This window comes from Hipposideros armiger, unplaced genomic scaffold (assembly GCF_001890085.2).
Source record: "Hipposideros armiger isolate ML-2016 unplaced genomic scaffold, ASM189008v1 scaffold_74, whole genome shotgun sequence".
NCBI classification, from domain to species: domain Eukaryota; kingdom Metazoa; phylum Chordata; class Mammalia; order Chiroptera; family Hipposideridae; genus Hipposideros; species Hipposideros armiger.
Genome location: NW_017731424.1, coordinates 3,038,922 through 3,055,369, shown reverse-complemented (window position 1 = coordinate 3,055,369; position 16,448 = coordinate 3,038,922). Strand labels below are relative to the sequence as shown.

The 16,448-nt window shown below is 48.1% G+C and overlaps 1 protein-coding gene across 4 annotated transcripts in view; it reads right to left on the bottom strand.

Moving 5' to 3' along the window:
- The window catches only part of PLPP4 (phospholipid phosphatase 4), a 102,774-nt gene that overhangs the window by 71,381 nt on the left and 14,945 nt on the right, over positions 1-16,448 (bottom strand). For all 4 annotated transcript variants that reach the window (XM_019642906.1, XM_019642907.1, XM_019642908.1 and 1 more), the window contains exon 2: positions 1,265-1,373. In XM_019642906.1, coding sequence (XP_019498451.1) covers positions 1,265-1,373 — 109 coding nt within the window. The remainder of the gene's footprint in view (positions 1-1,264; positions 1,374-16,448) is intronic.

The following is a 16,448-nucleotide window of genomic DNA, read 5'->3' as shown; positions in this document are numbered from 1 at the left end:
AGTTACAGCCGAAATGGAAAAAGTCTCATTTTAGTACTCAAGTGTTAGGCAATGGTCTACTCATAACCACCCTAATTTTTCAGTTCCCCTGAGATTGATAAAAATCAAGTTTAATTCCAGTAGAAAAGCAACTATTAAAAAGCAATTAAAATAACATTTTAATGCTAGTATTCTGGGCACTTGGGGGGAGTTTGCAGATACAAAGGACTTTCCAAGCATCACTAATTAATAAGAGGTCCTGCGTAAAATCAGAGGGGTTTCTTCCAAACATGCAAAAATATTTCTCGTGTGCTCGATGGAAGCTTTGGAAGTCATTTCAGGTCCCAGAGGCATGAGACACAGTGGCTGGTCAACAGGAACAACTTTCCAGCTCCGAGGCTGTCCATCCAAAAGTCACAGTCTTGCTCCGAAACAAGGGGGAGCTTAAATATTCCCTCTGCTACAGAAAGGCCTGATGGCAATTCCCCAGGACCCATTAGCATCAGCAAGGAGGACAGGGCAGCCTTGTGGCTGAGAGCTGCGCTCCGAGCAGGCTGCTTGGACGCGGTTCCTGGCTCTGCTCCTCACTAGCTGTGAGGAAAAGCTCCCTTATCTCTCTGGAATACAGTTCTGCATCTGCAAAAGGTGGGCAGTAATGACACTTCTGCCCTAGGATGTTGGGTGACACTCAATGAGACAATCTTTCTGAAGCAATTAACAAAGCGGAGTTAGAGGTTGCCATTGTCAAGGGGCAAGGTGAAGGAAGTAAAAATAATCCCAATATATCCACCAGCTATGTGGCTGCTTGCCCATTTATTCTTGAAGCCGAGAGGCATGGGACACTAGCCAGGGGCTGGGTCACACTGGTTATCTCATCATCGGTGGTCAACTGAGCAGCTAAAACCAGAAAAGTGGTTCGAGCGATCTGCGGTGCCTGAGTTTGGCAAAATGGAGCCTCATCTTCAAAGAAGAAGGAAAAGGGAAATCTTGTTCACCCTTTTCAGTTTCTAGTCTTATTTTATACTGTAAATATTTGGAAAGAACTCAGCACAGCTCAGGTAGGCAGGTCCCTTCTCTTTCCAGAGTCGGGCAATTACCACTTCTCACATGACCAAGCAGTGCCCATCATGATTTGGATCCGACTTTTAATTTGATGGACTGCTCATCTTCTCTTTCTTTCAGGCTGCTTGCCATCTTCAGAAGGGGTTAGAAAAGCAGACATGAAAACTCATTCAGTTCATACTTGGGAGAGTGGTCAAATCAGCCATGAAATCATGGTACTTACAAACATGAGGCGGGTAGGTATGTTGTCTGATTGCACCAGAGGATTTTTATAGAGCCAGATCTCTTCTGGCTGGATGACTCTCTGGAATGGGTCCAAAAACTCTGTGAAACTGAAACAAGACAAAGAAAGATGCATGAGAGCTGAGCAGTAGGTGGTTGCCCTTACTTCCTGAGAAGACGTGTCCTGCACCCCCTCAGGTGGAGAACCCAGCCCCTGGGGAAGAGGAAGGAGACAGCAGGCTGCCCCCACTAGTGGTGCTCAGTCAGGTCCAACTGAGGAACCATCGAAAGAATTACTGAGACTTTGTAGAATCTTATGTCACCACCTGCCAGCAAGGACCAATTCTAGGTAAATGAGAACAGCTGTGAGGGTAACATACACAGGTCCTAAGAACTTGGGGTCCCACGTGAAAGTACAGAATGGTGGCTCACACCAGAGCAAAGCAAGGCTACAGCACAGTCTCTGGGAACAAAATGGACTTGAGTTGGAGCAAAGGTGAGGGAGCAGCTGGCACCACCGGGAGAAGAACTGGTGGCGACCTTTCCTTCATGTTACCCTGAGGGTTCCCTGCCACCCTCACCACCAATAGGGGTCAGAGTAAGAAAGAAATGCCTCCAAGTGAAGACAGAAAGTTAGAAAAGGAGGAAAACGCAGAGGAAACAAGGAAGGGAAAGGGAAATGAGGGCCATTCTGGGTCAACTATCTGACACCATTCACAAAAATTGACTCAAAATGCATTAAAGACTTAAATACAAGATCTGAAACCATAAAACACACAGAAGAAAACACGAATGAGAAGATTGTGGACATCAGTTTTGTGGATTTGACTCCAATGGCAAAGGAAACAAAAAAACAAACACATCAAGTGAAAAAGTTTCTGCAGAGCAAAGGAAACCATCAACAAAACAAAAAGGCAACCAATCGAATGGGAAAAGATATTTGCAAATAACATTCCCAATAATGGGTTAATATCCAAAATATATAAAGAACTCATACAGCTTATAACAACCACAACAACAAAACAACCAGATTAAAAAATAGGCAGAGGATCTAAATAGACATTTTTCCAAGGAAGAGATACAGGCGCATGAAACAGGCACATGAAAAGATGTTCCAAATCACTAATTATTAGGGAAGTGCAAATCAAAACCACAAATGAGATATCGCCTCACACCCATTAGAATGGCTGTCATCAAAAAAGACAAGAAATAACAAATGTTGGTGAGGATGTAGGGATCCTTGTGCACTGCTGGTGGGATGGTACACTGGTGCAGCCACTACGGAAAATAGCATGGAGAATCCTCAAAAAATTAAGAACAGAACCACCAGGGGATCCAGCAATTCCCCTTCTGGCTATTTAGCTGAAGAATATGGAAACACTAATTGGAAAAGATACATGCACTCCTATGTTCACTGCAGTATGATTCACAATAGCCAAGAGACGGAAACAACCTAAGTGTCCATCAACGGATGAATGGATAAAGAAGAGGTGGTATATATTAGTATAATGGAATATACTCAGTCTTACAAAAGATGAAATGTTGCCATTTGCGACACCATGGATGGACGCTATGTGAAACAAGTCAGACGGAAAAGGACAAAAACCATACGATGTCACTCATATGTGGAACATAAAAATAAATAAACAAACGAAACAAAACAAAAACAGAGTCACAGTTACAGACAACAGACCAGTGGTTACCAGAGGAAAAGGGGGTGGGAGGCGGGCCAATGGGTAATGGGGGCGAATGGATGGTGATGGATGGAAACCAGACGTTTGGTGGGGAGCATGCTATCATGTATACAGATACTGAATTATAATGCTGTACACCTGAAACGTATATAATGCTATTAACCAATGTTGCCTCAATTTAAAAAAAATTAAATAAAGATATCTAACGGGTCATAAGGTATCATTTATTAATTGTTTCAAAGAAAAAAGCTATTTAATGAGACTGCGTAGGTGTGAATGCAATGTTTTCGTCAACGCTATCGATAAAATCTGATTCAGCAGCGAGTGCCAGTCTAGCCTTAAAATAACTGGCTTCTTTCTCCACCACAAGCATTGCTGACTGTTACCTACTGTCAACATTATTGCACTTACCAGGGACTCAACGCTAAAAACCAAAATGTCTAAACTGTATTGGTCAAAATGTTTTGATGTGAAAAGCATGGAGCTACGACTGCAGGAAACCCATCATTTTCTTCCAGGAAAATTATAATGGTCCAAAGTCAGTTAACATGTGGTTGGATTTTGATCCAAGACACACTTCTTCAACTTCCTTATTGTTTGAATTGGACAGTTATCTTAATCTAACAGCACCTTAATTTCTCCCTGGCAAAGCAAGGACAATGTGACTTGTTTTCTCCTTAGTTTTCTGATGCTATGGCTTCAAGCACTTGAAAAAAACACACTATGAGAACTCCAAGATGTTATTCTAACATCATGCTGGACAATTCTCTTTTTAATTTGTACAGTTCATACACGGTACACGGTATAGATGCTTAAATCTTCCTTAGACCAGTTCTCTCTCTCTCTCTCTCTCTCTCTCTCTCACAGACACACACACACACACACACACACACGGATATACACACATACATCAAGCCCAAACTTAACTGAACGGAAGGCAAGCAATGTTCAAAGATACAGAGAAGCTAATCCACTGAAGTTAACTGACAGAAAAGCAGCAAAGGGAGAGTAGATGTTAACAGAAAATGACAAGCAGGCAAAACGCTAAAGTAGAAGTGAAGCCAAAGTAACACATAACAGATAAAACATCTCAGGGTTCCCCTTTTCCCTCCTGGTGGACCTTGGCCGCCAGTTACTCCTTCATGTGAAATTGCAGAAACACGGCCTCCTCCCTTCCACTGGTCACCCGAACCTTCCCCTGCCAGCAGTGGACGCAATTTCAGAGGCACACACTGCACCGTGGGGGCCTATAAGCCTTTGGCCAGCCTGGCATCAAATAAAAACATCATCTGGCCCCTCAGAGGATCGCCAGACTGGGGCTGGTTGGGGCAACATTGACAGTGGTGACAGATTCTCTCCCCTCCCCACCCCCGACCCCCCCTCCAGGATCCATATCTGCTCATACAGAAAGGAGAACACTAGGGGACACACAATGAACAGTCATCGTAGCCCACGTTGGTTAAGAACTGGCTTGGGACGCCAGAGGGCCCCAGTTCAGATCCCACATATGAGGGCCAGTGACACTGCCCTTTACAGCTAAGATGCTGAACAACAGCTCAACCTGGAGCTGGGCTGCCATGAGTCGCTGGCGACGGCGTAGGCTGCAGCCCCTGTGGCAGTGGGCTGCCATGGGCTACCGTGTGTAGCCAGCAGCCAGTGTGAGCGGCCAGCAGCCGCAGTGAGCGGCCGTCCAGAAGCCGGCAACTGATCTGTCTCGCCCGGGAAGAGCGCAATGATGGTGCAAACTTGGGCCAGTGAAGCAATGTCCTCCACAACTAGACTAAAGAAAAAAAAATGACAGCAACTTGTCTGTTCCCCTTCCCCCAATTCCCCAGCACTGTTCCCCTCCCCCAATTCCCCAATAAAAATCTTTAAAAAAAAGAATAACCAGATCATCATCACTCTTGCAAAGATACAGCAGCACAGAGCAGGATATAAGGACCACAGCAGAGCATCAACTCCAAAACAGCATCAGGGATTCTTGCCTGCTTTTGATCACAGGGCTTAGAGCAGTGCCTGGCATACAGTAGATGCTCAATAAATATTTGTTGAATCAAAACTAAACAAATAAATCCATGGCAGCTGTTTCAGTAAAGATCCAATCTTCGGCCACATGGACTCCTAAGTCAGAGGCTGGCAGCTGGCTGCCCCTGGACTGAATGCAACCTGCTGCTGTGGGGATGTGGACTGCTTTGTGTTTTTAAAAAAATGTGTAATTCATGGCCACTATTTAGAAACCAGGAGCTCTTACAGCACGATCTGAATTTCTGGCTTCCGCTGAAGAATTTGGTCTGGCCACCTTGTGACCGCATCCCTCCAGGGCAACAGACAGTCCAAGGAGCTGAGAGGATGTGCCCACTTTGGACAGGGCAAAGTCCTGTCCCGGGTCCTGCCCACCCATGTGTGCTTGTGACACCCCATCCTGACTGTGCAAGGTGACATCTGTGCTCCTCTCTTGTGGCTGCTTCAGGTGGTTGCTGGTGGATCTGCGAGTCCCTAGGACGCCCTTAGACCCCCTCTATGAAGACAGTTCCCCCTGGGGGCAAGTGTGTGTCTCTCGTCTCAGGGAGCCTGGCTTTGCTGGGCGCTCATCTGCTAAGAGGTTTATTAGGACTAAGTGGTCCACAGCAGTTGTGTGTTCAGCTGTGCCCCTCCCACACCACCAGCACCTCCACTTCCGGGCTGAAAGGCCAATGTGCAGACCTTGCTCTGCTCCTCATGTGTCCCATGGCACTAGTGAGAACTGGGTTTCATACATCACCGACTGCTGCATGGCCCCTCATTCACACAGAAAATGAGATGCCATGTCATCTGCAGAGACCTCCAGAGGGAGAGAAGGGCGGGAGGGAAGAGGCGGGAGGGAGGACCAGCTGCCCCACCTGCCAGGGGCCTGCCAGGCACTTCTTACCCCTTAACGCAATCACTCCTTACAACTGAAAAGTAGGCACTGTTATCCCCACTTTCCAGAGACAGCAGCTGAGGCTCACAGAGGTTTCTTGACCTGCCCAAGGTCATTCAGCTAAACCAGCAGTGAAAACTGGAATCCAAACTCAGGCCTTCTAACCAAACCCCTGGGCTATTTCCACTGCCCCCATTTTGGGGAACATGAGCAAAAGCACATGGAGGTGGGAGCCCATGAGTGGGCAGCAGACAACTCAACCCAGTGGAGGGGACGGTGGGAGGACGCGGGTCTGCTCAGGTCATACAGGGACGCGTCAAAAGCCCTGACTCCATCACTGGTTACTTTGTAATTGTAGGAAAGCCACTCGCTACACACAGTTCTGGGCACTTTAAATGCACTGTATATCTTTTCAACCTCACAACCCCTATGGAGTGAGTATCACTAGTGTTACCCCCATTTTACAGATGGTCATGCTGAGGGCTCTCAGAGGCCACACAGTCTTAGTGCAGCCAGGTCTCAGAGCCCACGCACATACTCGCTAAGTGGTCCTGCCTCATCAAGGGGAGGTGCGCACAAAGGGCCCCATGGTCACATCAAGGGGTCAGCTGATCTTTTTAAGGAGCAGTTGGGAAGAAGCAAGAAAACTTTAGAGAAACTGAAAGAAAGCCACTCAGATGGAATTGGGTGAGGCCATCCTGATTTGAGGCCGTTGGCAGCACGAGGTGGATCTATGTCGGGCACGACAAGTCCGCAGACGGAAGCCCTGGTCTTAACTGGGCCACCAAGCGCCTCGTGACCTAGCACATGGCATGCGCATCTCTAAACCTGGGCGTCTCCATTTGTAAAATGCTCGGGGCGGCCTCGAAGCAACACTATTTAATGACTCTTAGGGTTTGCAGAGCTTCGAAGAACAGAGCAGAGCAAGAACACTGTGGAGCGCTGGTTCCCAGCCCCGGCGGCCTGTTACACTCACTCCAGGAACTTTTAAAAGTATCGCTGTCCTTGCTGGCTCCAGCCCAATTAAACCAGGATCTCTGGGCGTCTGGGGTGGCGCCCCATGCAGGAGGCAACTCCAGAGGTCAGCGGGACACATCTCTTTATTCTTTTCACTTCTCCTGTTCTTTTTCTAATTTGGATTTTCTTTCTCATTTTTTGTCTTTACCTCGTTTATCTCCCTGCTGAATGAAATCAACAGTGGTCATTTTTAAAGTGTGACAAGGACTCCACAGTATCTGGCATCAAGAAATGTGCACGTTTTGAGTTGCACCCCTGAATCCTTCTACTTTATGGGGACTCCCCTTCTGAAGGAGGCTCTGATGGTTGTGAGCTAAGCCAGAGGGCAGGACTCTCTCTGTCTGTGCCATCTGTCCTGGGCTGAAACTGGCCTGGGCTGGCAGTAGGTCCCTAAGGCTTGGAGGCCACTCCCAAAGGGGACTAGAGACTGGGTTTGGGGAGCAGAGACAAAGGGCACCACTCACTGCAGTCCTCACTCGGAGGGAGGCCGGACTCCCAAAGCGCTGCAGAGTTTTGTAAACGTTCGCTGAGCCCGGAGGCCGTGCCAGGCACTGGGATCCAGAGCGGACAAGGCACAGCCCCTGCCCTCAGGGCGCTCACCGTCTAGAGGGACCGTCCAAGCTTAAAACCGGCTGCGATCAGTTCCTGCCGCCGCTGTAACAAATGACCACAAATGTAGTGGCTTCAACAACACAAGTTCTAGAGGTCAAAAGTCTGATGCAGGTCTCACTGGGCTGAGATCAAAGGGGCAGCAGGGCTGCATTCCGCTCCAGAAACTAGGGGAGAATCCGCTTCCTTGTCTAGTCCAGCTTCTAGAAGCTGCCCTCATTCCTTGACTTGTGGCCGCTTCATCTGCAAAACCACAGCAGGCCGAGTCCTGTTCACGTTGCATCTCCCGGACCTTCTCTTCAGCCTCTTCTTCCACTTTTAAGGACCCACGTAGTTAGGCTGATCCCACCCAGGTGATCCAGGAGACCCTCCCCATCTCCAGGCCAGCTGATCAGCAACCTTAGTTACGTCTGCAAGCTGAATCCCCTAGGCCAGGTGAAGTGACATATCCACTGGTTCCAGGGATTGGGCTGTGGACGTCTCTGGGGGAACGTTATTCTGCCACACACTGGCCACTTACGGAGCTCGGTCAGTTGCGATGATACACTGCTACGTAAAAGGAAAACCCTGTGCTCTCCTACTTGTGTGTTCTTTACATTACATTCAAACATGCATTTGAGAGAGAGAGAGAGAGAGAGAGAGAGAGAGAGAGAAGAAAGCCCCCAAAATGTTAGCCACAGCTCTATCTGCTCGGTTACTATCCCATCACGCTGAGCATTTCCTATGTGGCATTTATTGGGTTGTCAGAAAAGTCATGTTGTAGTTCTTCTATGTTTTTCGTTGCAAAAATGCTTCATGACTTTTCCGACAACCCAATATTACCACGCAGATACCTGATGCTGCTGGGGAGCCCTGCCAGGCAGGAAGCCGGCTGTGAGCGCAGCCCTCGTCTCTCTTTCCCCGCCCCCTCCATCCCAGGGCCCACAGTGGTGACCACAGTGGACAGTGATCAAACACCCAGTGTGCCCAGCACGTCCCAAGTGCTTTACATGCATTAACTCACTCGGTCCGCATGAGACCCCCAGACGACAGTGTTACTAAGCTCCACGTGTGTGCACAGGAGCAAACCACTCCAGCCCACCTCTCTCAAAGTCGCCGTCAGGGCCCTCAGAAGAGTCACCTGGCACCGTCGCCCACCCTGCTAATGGAGGCCAGGGCTGATTCCATTCCTGTCTTCAAACATTAATGTCTAACTCATTCCAGTTCCGACCTGGATAAGGTTCTTCCAGGAGAGCACGTGGGCGAGGCTGAAACCCTGGCGGGAAGTCCTCACGGGGAGCGGCAGGGAGCAGGCCTCTGTCCCTGGTCAGCGCCAGCGGCCACCTATACAGGGCCTGAGTTCCCCAGGCTGAGAGGCAGGGGTGCAGGGAACCAGGAGAGGGAGTGGGGGGGTCTCTGCTAGCCCAGCACAGTGGGAGCTGCAAAGACTTAGGAGCCACATGACTCTGGACTAGAATCTTGGCTCTGCCACTTAGAGCTGCGATCCTGGATGTGTGTCACCTACCTCGCCTGCCTCTTGGTCAGAGGCCATGGTCTCTGAACAGTGAGGACTAAGGGAGAGGCACAAAGCAGCTGGACCCAGGGCCCAGGGGCTACTGCCCAGTAGGTCCACGGTGCCATTGTCATGATTCTCCTGTCCGTTCTGGCAACGGCAGCCTCCCCTCGAACTTGCCAACCATACCCCCATGTCAGGACTTTTGTCCACGCTGTTCCTTCTACCTAGAATGGCTCTCCCCAGACACACGCACGGCTCCTTCCTCACTTCCTTCAGGCCTCTGCTCAAATAGCATCTTGTCACAGGCTTTCTCGAACATTTCTGCACAAAACAGCAACACCCCATCCCAAACCAGCCCTCCCTCCTCCTCAACTTTGGGAGGGGAAAAAAAAAACACTCACATATTTACTGATATCCCCTCTGATAAGTGATCTGTAATCACATTTCTGGCTACAGAAGAGAGTTATAGAAAACACATTATACTGTGAGGGGTCACAGACACACCCAGACGACTGGGGAGGCCAAGAGCAGGCAGGATGACAAGGGCTGAGCGGCCTGGATATGGACCCTCCCACGTGGCAGGAGGCCAGAGGAGTTTGATGGTGTGACTCTCCCCTCCCTCTGCTCTGACATCTCAGTGTTACGGAAAGCTCCACGCACGAGCTACGCTTACTACATGGAAATTCTCGATCAAATTGGTTTTCGTGGAAATGCTCAGCTTTTCGGGACCACAACCAGGGGCTGAGAACCAGAAAGCAGATGGGAACACCAGCCATCTTCCGGCAAGCGGGCCCCTTGAATCAAGGACTTCACAGAACGGGAGACTAATTCTACATTTCACAGCTGAGGTCCAGAGACATAAGTGATTGGATCAGAGTCCCACAGCCAGAAAGTGGCAGCGGGAACTCGAGCCCAGGACTGTCTGACTTCTGGCCCGCGAGGTCTTTCCATTACCCCACACTGCCTTGAGGCCCACGGAAGACCAGCTCTGCGTGTCAACAACGCAGACGTGCTTGGCCCCTTCGAGCCCGGCCTTCCCCTTGCTGGAGGCTGCTGCTGGCTCTGCGGAGTGAGCTGCACGGCTTCACATGTAATCCTGTTAGGATTACCTTGTTACTTTCAGACCCATCATTCCTGCCAAGATTTTTATGAATCTTGATTCCATTATCCTCCACATTAGCCTTCCAGGCTGGTTTTGTGTCATAAGCCTGCTTTCTATGTCTTTATCCAAGTTGCTGAGAAAAACCTTGGACAGAGGAGGTCAGAGTCGGAGTCCTGAGGTGGGGCCCCAGACACCAACCCCCAAGCTGTGCCCCAGATGCACAGCGATCGCCAGTACTCCCTGGACGCTCCACTTGGTCAGTCTCAAACGACCATATTAGCCAGGAGACATTTCCCCCGCTGCACTCGAGGGAGGCAAAGACTCAGTAACAAGAACTGTTAATACTGCACTCATCTAGAACTCAAGTATCAACCTCATCCCTCTATAAGAACTAGCCAGCAACCAAAAAGGCCTTTGGGAATGCAGAAAACTCCAGCACTTAAACACAGGAGAGCTATGCGGACCCTCCCACTAAACCTACTAACTCTTATTTTATGCACAGTGTTTATAAGGTGACTATCTCCTTTCAAGAACTGGCCAGGTTAGCAGCTACAAACCGGACCTGGAAACATAACCTGCTTTAAGTAAGCAGACTGTCTGTAACCTTTCAAGAAGAGGGAAAACCTTTAAACTCTAAGAAACAAATCACAATAATTAAAATTCTGTTAGTGCATGGGATAGGGGCCTTACAACTCAGGACACCAAAAGGAATCACAGGACCACCTGAGGGCCACTGGCCGCCAGCAATAGGCTAAGTTATGCTGGGCATCCTTTGTTTTAGAAAAAAGGTAATACTTTTTAAAAATGCATGATGATGAGAGTGTCACTGACAGTGTGGGTAACATTTATGCATTCAGCAAACGTGTGTCCTGCACACTGAGATGCAAAGGTGTGACTGAAATGGTGCAACAGTGGAAAGCCACTGCCAGACAGCAGTGACCCCAACAGGCAAGGTCCCTGCACTAACAGAGCTTACTATCTGCTGAGCGGGTTGCCAATAAACAGGAATGCCAATCAATAATGGACAGCATCATTTCAGATTAAAATAAGTGCTATCACAAAAACAAAATGGTAAGACGGTAACGCGGTAGGGTGGTGTGTGAGACACTGAACAGAATGTTCACTGAAGGTTTCTCCAGTCAGAGATGTTGGAGCAGGAGTGATGAGGAGAACCAGCCAGATCATGTACCACAGCCCAGGAGGGATGCAAATTGGTACAAGCTTTCTGGGGGCAATTTGGCGAAAGTAGAGGGCAGAAATGCTTTGACTCAGAAATTCCTCATCCAAGAATTAAGCCTCGGAGTACAGTCAGAGATAAGCACAGCAACTCAGGCGTCAGGGTGTCCCACCCAGTGTCGTCCACACCCACTAAAAACCAGAGGCAGTCTATTCATGTCCCACGCCAGAGGGCCGACTGTGTTAGATGGCTTGCCTTTATTTAATGAGCTATGTTGCGGCTGTAGGGGAATCCTCTGAGTTCTTAACTGGGGCCACTACAACCAAAGACAGATTAACAAGAGAAAAACAAACAGAAGTTTATAAACATGTACGTAAACCTCCTGTATACATAGAAGAGACTGAAGGGGAAATGAGTAACTCAAAACAGTGGCTTAGAACTCTAGCTTACATAGCATCCCCAATAAAGAACGATAATTTGTGGGAAAATGACAGGACGTATGCATGGAGTTTGGGGCTTCCAAAGACAGAAAACTGTAGAAGGTCAATATATGAAAGGCAAAGAACAGTACATAAAGTTAGTTATAAAGTTTGTTATGTAGATTTCCCTGGAACCATCTCCAGGCTGACAGGGTCCAAAGTTGTCTCCAGTGACCAACCTCTGCCCCTCCTGGTAGAGAGGGGAGGAAGGATATTCTTGAAAATGTATACCCTGCTTTTAGGCAACTAGGGAGGAAGCAGGGAGGAGCCTTTCCTGCATCTGCCTCCTCTCAATTGCCCTCAGCTTGAAATAACCTTTGTGCCAAAGTGGCATAGTTTGGGGTCGCATATTCTGCCACCCTCCACAGCTTTAAAAAAAAAAAAAGCAAATCAGGGAAGAATATTTATTGGCATAGAAAGATGTTGAGGATGCACTGCCAAGTGAAAAGGGCAGCTTACAAAATTTTATTTCAGATGAGACATACCTTATGTGCAGAAGAGCTATTCTGCATTATAGTAGAGGAAGAAAAAAGCCCTAAAAGAATCCAAACCAAAATGGTACCTGTGGTTTTTCTCTGGGTAATAGGATCATGAATAATTTCATTTTCTTTCAATGTTTCTCTTTGTATTATATAAGTTTCTTATACCAAGCCTGTATTTTTTTTCATAATTTTAAAACATCACTTATTTAAAATAAAAGAAGTCTAGCAAATATGACTGGTTGAAAAGCTGTATCTGTGGAAGAAGTAAGCTTCAGCTGGGAGGTAATGCAGCCACATGAAACAGCTCACCCCCTGGGAAGAGATGCAAAGTAACTGAGCATGGGGTCTGCGCCTGGGGACTTGGGCCTGACTCCGCTAAGGACCCCTTCGGAGAAGCTGCAGGCAGTAAGCTGTGGGCATGGGCTCTAAGGTGGATGGGGACCTGGAGAACCATGGTGTGTGTCTGGACATTTAATCAAATACACACATAGCCACACTGCCGCACTGTCACCTTTGCCACCTCCCTGCTCTGTCCTACCCTGCACAGCCTCTAAATGACAGAACCCAATGTGGGCAGGCCAGGGGACACCCTTCCCTTCTCAGGGAGCTGACAGAGCTGCAAACCCACAGGGTAGCTCGTTGCAATGCCTGGCCTCTTCTTCACTGCATTCACCCTGGGGATGAAGAGTTGTCTTCCTTGAGTGACCCATGCCTTCCTGCACGTTTTCCTCTGAGCTTCTCTGTATGTCTGAAGGACAAGCCTTGACCTTGACTTTCTGTACGCAGGCCCAGGAGCCCCCCAACTGGGACAGCGCATTCCCGCAGCAGGCAGAAGTGGGATCCTAAGTCACCTCACTACAGCTCACTCATTCACTCAATGAATATTTTCTGAGCATCTACTATGTTCCAGGCACATACCAGGGGTGGAAGAGACAGCAGTGAACACAGAAGTCAAGGGCTTGCCTCGCAAGAAGCACGTACTCAAGGGGGGCAAACAACCCAAGGCCACAAAGAGAAATTAAGCCCAGACTTATTTACATCTGACATTAATTTGTACTTAGGACTTGACTCCACTCAGGGTGAAATCGAACCCGGCTCAGTCCAGAGCGAGACCTGCTCATGACTTCCCGTTGTAGGCAAGGGCTCGTGATTTTCAGCACAGCCAGCAGAAAAACCCACAGCGATTTTCAAAACACCTCGGGGAAAAAAAATTTAAAAAAACACCACAACGGGAGCACGTCTTTCTGGAGCACACTCTTCACAAAGTTCTTTTCTTCTTTTTCAAAGTTGAAATAATTAAATTTCATCCAAGAATCATTTGACATACCTTTAGGTTCTCTGAGAAGGAAAAAGAAAAACCCTCCGGCAATAATTCCAAGTGCTGATGCAGCAATAGAGAGACCCTTTTTTAAAAAACATGGCTTGCCTGTATTAATTCAAAGCAGACGGCTCATATTCTTGACAGGAAAATGAAAACCATGATCCACACTTTAGGCATAAAATACACAGATAATTAATCAAGCTTCGTCCGAGGCTCTTGATGCTTTTTTTGTTCGCTATTCTAAGGCACGCACTGTTTTCCAACAATGCCTGCTGAATTCAGAGAGAAGTTCCACTTCTTTGAGAAAGAAAGGATTATGGTGACTTAAAACAGATAATTCTCATGGGTAAGACAAGGTCAGGGTGACAGGAAGACCCGGGGGATAAGGGCACAGAAGAAGACATTTTGCTCTGAAGATAAGACAACAAGAAGGGTAGAGAAATTTCTAGATAAGCAGCAATGAATATGATGCTCATGGTTTACTTCTATGGCATGCTCCCTGCATGCCAGCATTTCTCTCTGACAGTTCCAGTAGGTACTGTTTCGATCTCCACTTTGCAGATTCATGAACTGAGGAAGGGGAGGTTAAAGTCACCAAGCAGCGGCGGAGGCAGCATTTGATGCCAGGCAGCCTCGCTCCAGATCCTGGGGTCCTCAGCGTTAGACTTCGACCACATCTGACTGCGAGTTCCACGCCAGGCCAGCAGGCAGGAGGCCAGTGTGTGGGTGGCTCAGGACAGAGCTCTCCCCCCACCCAGCTGCAGCAACACAGCAATGGGAACTAATGACCAGGACAGCTCACTCGTCTCCTGCACCTCACTTCCCCATCCGTAAAGTGAGAAAACAGCCTCTACATCATGGAGGTGTTTAAAGACTCGATGAGCTAACTGCACACAAAGCATCGGGACGTCACCTGGCAGTCGGAACTCAGAAAGAAGCTGAGGTTACTCCTGGAAAAGCAGTCGTAAGAGCAGGCCCCGGGGCTGGGGAGGCAACAGCCGGGTGTACAGAGCAGAGGCACAGGGGGCCCCTGGCAAAGCTGCCCCCTGACGTCCTCCGCTCCACTGTCTCCCCACTCTGTGCAGTGCCATTCTTCCCACCCAAGCCCCCACCAGCACTCTACCCCCATCACTCCTGGCACGTCCTCCTGCACTGGCAATTCCCCATGCCAGAAAGGCTGGGCTGGCTGCATCTCGACCCCCAAGGGCCCCGCTGTCCAGCAGCAACGTGCCCTGGGCTAGTGAGGTGGGCATATGGCATCACTCATCTCTGTGCTCCCACAGCCTGGCACAGGAACTGGCAGAATGGGACATGGCCGATACACACCTGACACTGCAGGGGTGAAAGCAGGGAGGTGACTTTGACACTATCTTAAGTGAGGGGAGTGGACGCTGCCCCGACATGTCATCCACTTCTGCTCCCAGGACAAGGGAACTGAACCAAAGAAAGTGATGTCACCATCTGCAGATATTGTGCCCTCAATGCAGGTATTCTCAGTGTGACATGTGGTGCCCTCCAGTTTTTAAAGCTGGTCTTTGTGGAGAAAACACCTCCAAAAAGCACCCACCCCTGAACTTGAGGTCCCATCCATTTTCCTGCTTCTTAAAATCACAGAAAATCTCAGGTCAGGGAGGCCATGAGGAGAGGACACCCCCCTAAGGCATGGCTCGCCTGTCACCTCACGTTCTCTGGGCCTGTGGTCACGTCTCTCTCGTATGTCCCAAAGAAGCGTGATAAATACATGGAGAGGAATAGCCAGGCATTCCTTTTTCACAGGGTTACTGACATATCATTGACGCTGTGCATGTGTAAGGTGTCCAGCCCGTTGGTTTCCTACCCTTATATGTTGCAAAATGATTCCCGCCATAGTGTTATACCTCCCTCATGTCACATAACTACCATTTCTTTGCTGTGATGAGAACATTTCAGATTTGCTCTCTTAGCAGCTCTCAAATATATAATGGAGTATTGTTAATAATGGTCGCCATGCTATACATTAGATCTCCAGAAATCTTAGAACTGGAAGTGATGAAGGGAATGGGAGACGTTGGTCAAATGGCTTCCTTTTGAGCAAGCCTGTTTTGATAAAAAGCAGCTCTCCCAACTAGCTTCCCCCAGAGGCTGTCTAGAAACACAGCTGCCTTCAAAGGATCCCAACAGGACGAGGAAAGGACAAGTTCAAATGTTCAGAACGTATGCCTTATTAGGAGCAGAGGAGGTCACATGTTAGGTCACATGTGGGGCCAAAAGTCAAGAGACTGAGGTTTTGGGCTCAGCTCTGATGCTGAACGACAAAGAGAATTTGAGGAAGGCCCTCTGTTAAAAATAATAACATATATTTTTTTATAAAAAGGAGAGGATGACAGATGAGACAATGCTTTGGACTTTCCCAGGTCAGACACTGGGTATAATATAATCCATTCAATGGTGCCTTCTGGTGAAATGTCAGCATTCCATTTGTTCAGTGTCTATCTCCTTGATGTCAAGATTTCACTGAGGTTGTCAGGGTCATTTACTTCCAGTCCCTTCTCTTCCCCTCCCCACCCAAATCTGAAGTAAATCGTTCCAACACATAAAATCCACTATTTAAAATTTCCACTGAAAGCACTTTCATGTCACTTATTAACAGAGTGACACTGGGCGAGTCCTTTAACCTCTCTAAGCCTTAGATTTCTCATCCCAAAATATAAAGAATTATAAAATTACTACCTCATAGGGTTGTTCGAAGGTTTAAGGAATAGATTGCCTTACCACACTGCCTGGCATATAGTAAGTGCTCAACAAATATTAGTTATTACTATCATCATCATTATCATCATCATCATCATCATCATCATCATCATCATCATCATCGGAGCCAAACAATCCCAGTTACTACCTATAGCAAACAGTAAAAGAATCATTTGCGTC